This window comes from Penaeus japonicus, unplaced genomic scaffold, assembly GCF_977035675.1.
Source record: "Penaeus japonicus unplaced genomic scaffold, GWHDUDI00000001_assembly GWHDUDI00000028, whole genome shotgun sequence".
In the NCBI taxonomy this organism is placed as follows: domain Eukaryota; kingdom Metazoa; phylum Arthropoda; class Malacostraca; order Decapoda; family Penaeidae; genus Penaeus; species Penaeus japonicus.
The window spans coordinates 28,930,452-28,932,104 of record NW_028234430.1 but is presented as its reverse complement, the minus strand read 5'-3'; the positions used below and the strand labels follow the sequence as shown (position 1 = coordinate 28,932,104).

Sequence of the window (1,653 nt, the reverse complement as noted above, 5' to 3'; positions counted from 1 at the left end):
ACCACACGATATTCCAGTCGACGTCATCGTCCCTGGACCAACACTGGAACACGAGCCGCAACATATTCCAGTCGACGTCATCGGATCTGTCCCTACACTGGAAAACAACATTCCAGTCGATGCCATTGCGCCCGAAGGAGAAGGAGCGCCAGGCGTCCCAATCAACCCGAAGTTCCTATTGCCCGAAGGAAGAACCATTCCCTTTGAGGTCATTGAGACGGAGGACGTTCTGAACGGGACGGAGGAGGACCTCACTCAGGTCATGCTGACGTCGGAGGTCATGCATGAACAAAGCACAACCGAGCCGATGCCGGATATGGAGAGTTCGACTATGCTAATGCCTGACGGTGAAGAGCACACTTCAACAGCTATGCCTGACATGCCGGAACACAGTACAATGACCTCTATGTCTGATATGCCTGAACTCAGTACAATGACCTCTATGCCTGATATGCCTGACATGGAGGAGAATAACACGATGACATTCATGCCTGGAATGGAAGAACAGATGACCTCGACTTCGACCTCAGTCGATCTGGATGACCTGCACAACATATCGCCTACACCCGATATGCATGACCTGCAGAGTATATCAAGCGTGCCTGACATGCATGACCGCAAACACATGCCAAGCACCACCGAGAAGGGCGTCATGCACGGCATTACAACGGAGAAGGAGATGGAAGTGCACAGCGTGACCAAGCCAGCGTTCGAACTCGGTGATGAATCAGTGGATACGAACACGTTGGAAAATCTGAAGCAATCAAACAAGAGAAGGTAACAACATACATAGATATATTTATGTTTATTTGGGTGGATGGATAGACCGGGGGATGGAAGGGCTGGGAGACTGACATGTGGATAGATAGATTAATAGAGGGTTGAATAGATAAACGGAGGAAAATAAAACGGATAGATTGATAGATATTTGGATTGGTAGACTGATCAGTAACTCGGTAGATAAGTTGACGGAGGGATAGAGATAGAGTTTGATAAAGATAGAGATTGACGAAGCAAGATAGATAGACGATTAGCGAGATAATTCAATAACTTAAAAATGAGAGAATGAGAAAGAGATTCAAAGACGAAATAAAATAACAGAATACAAGTCCATTCACCCTGTAATACAATCCATTACATAACAATGGCATCTCCGGCATACCAACTGACCTAAAAAAAAAAATCTAATTCCAGAACAATTTATCGCGGTTCCAATGGCGGGTCTACTGTTGGTACCCCTGCAGTATCGGCCATGTTGGTACTCCTGGCCGCAGCAATGGTGCTCTGCTAGCCGAGTGGTACCCCTGCTTCTCCAGTGCCTGCTGAACTGGCACTACAATGATTCCCTGCTTTCAGTCACGCCCACAAGTGCCGAGATGTGAGTTTGGGCGCTTGATTTTAATTATAATTATTAATATTATTCTATCTATATTAAATATTATTGGTTGAATGTGTGGTTCCTTTATTTTCATTCCTATATCATTATCATTATTATTGATATGATCGCTATTATCATTATCATTTATGCTTCTCTTATTATATTCGTAATTATGATCATTGCTGTTATCATTTTCGTTATCATTATCATCATTCCCATTATTGTTATTATTACCATTATCACTTAATTAATACTATAACTATTATCAATATCAT

The 1,653-nt window shown here is 43.1% G+C and overlaps 1 protein-coding gene across 1 annotated transcript in view; it reads left to right on the top strand.

Moving 5' to 3' along the window:
* The window catches only part of LOC122263421 (uncharacterized), a 3,010-nt gene extending 1,560 nt beyond the window's left edge, over nt 1-1,450 (top strand). Inside the window, exons 1-2 of the mRNA XM_086553660.1 lie at nt 1-777; nt 1,195-1,450. The exon at nt 1-777 is cut by the window's left edge and continues 1,560 nt beyond it. Coding sequence (XP_086409786.1) covers nt 1-777; nt 1,195-1,291 — 874 coding nt within the window. The 3' untranslated portion in view covers nt 1,292-1,450. The remainder of the gene's footprint in view (nt 778-1,194) is intronic.
* Nucleotides 1,451-1,653: the final 203 nt, after the last annotated feature.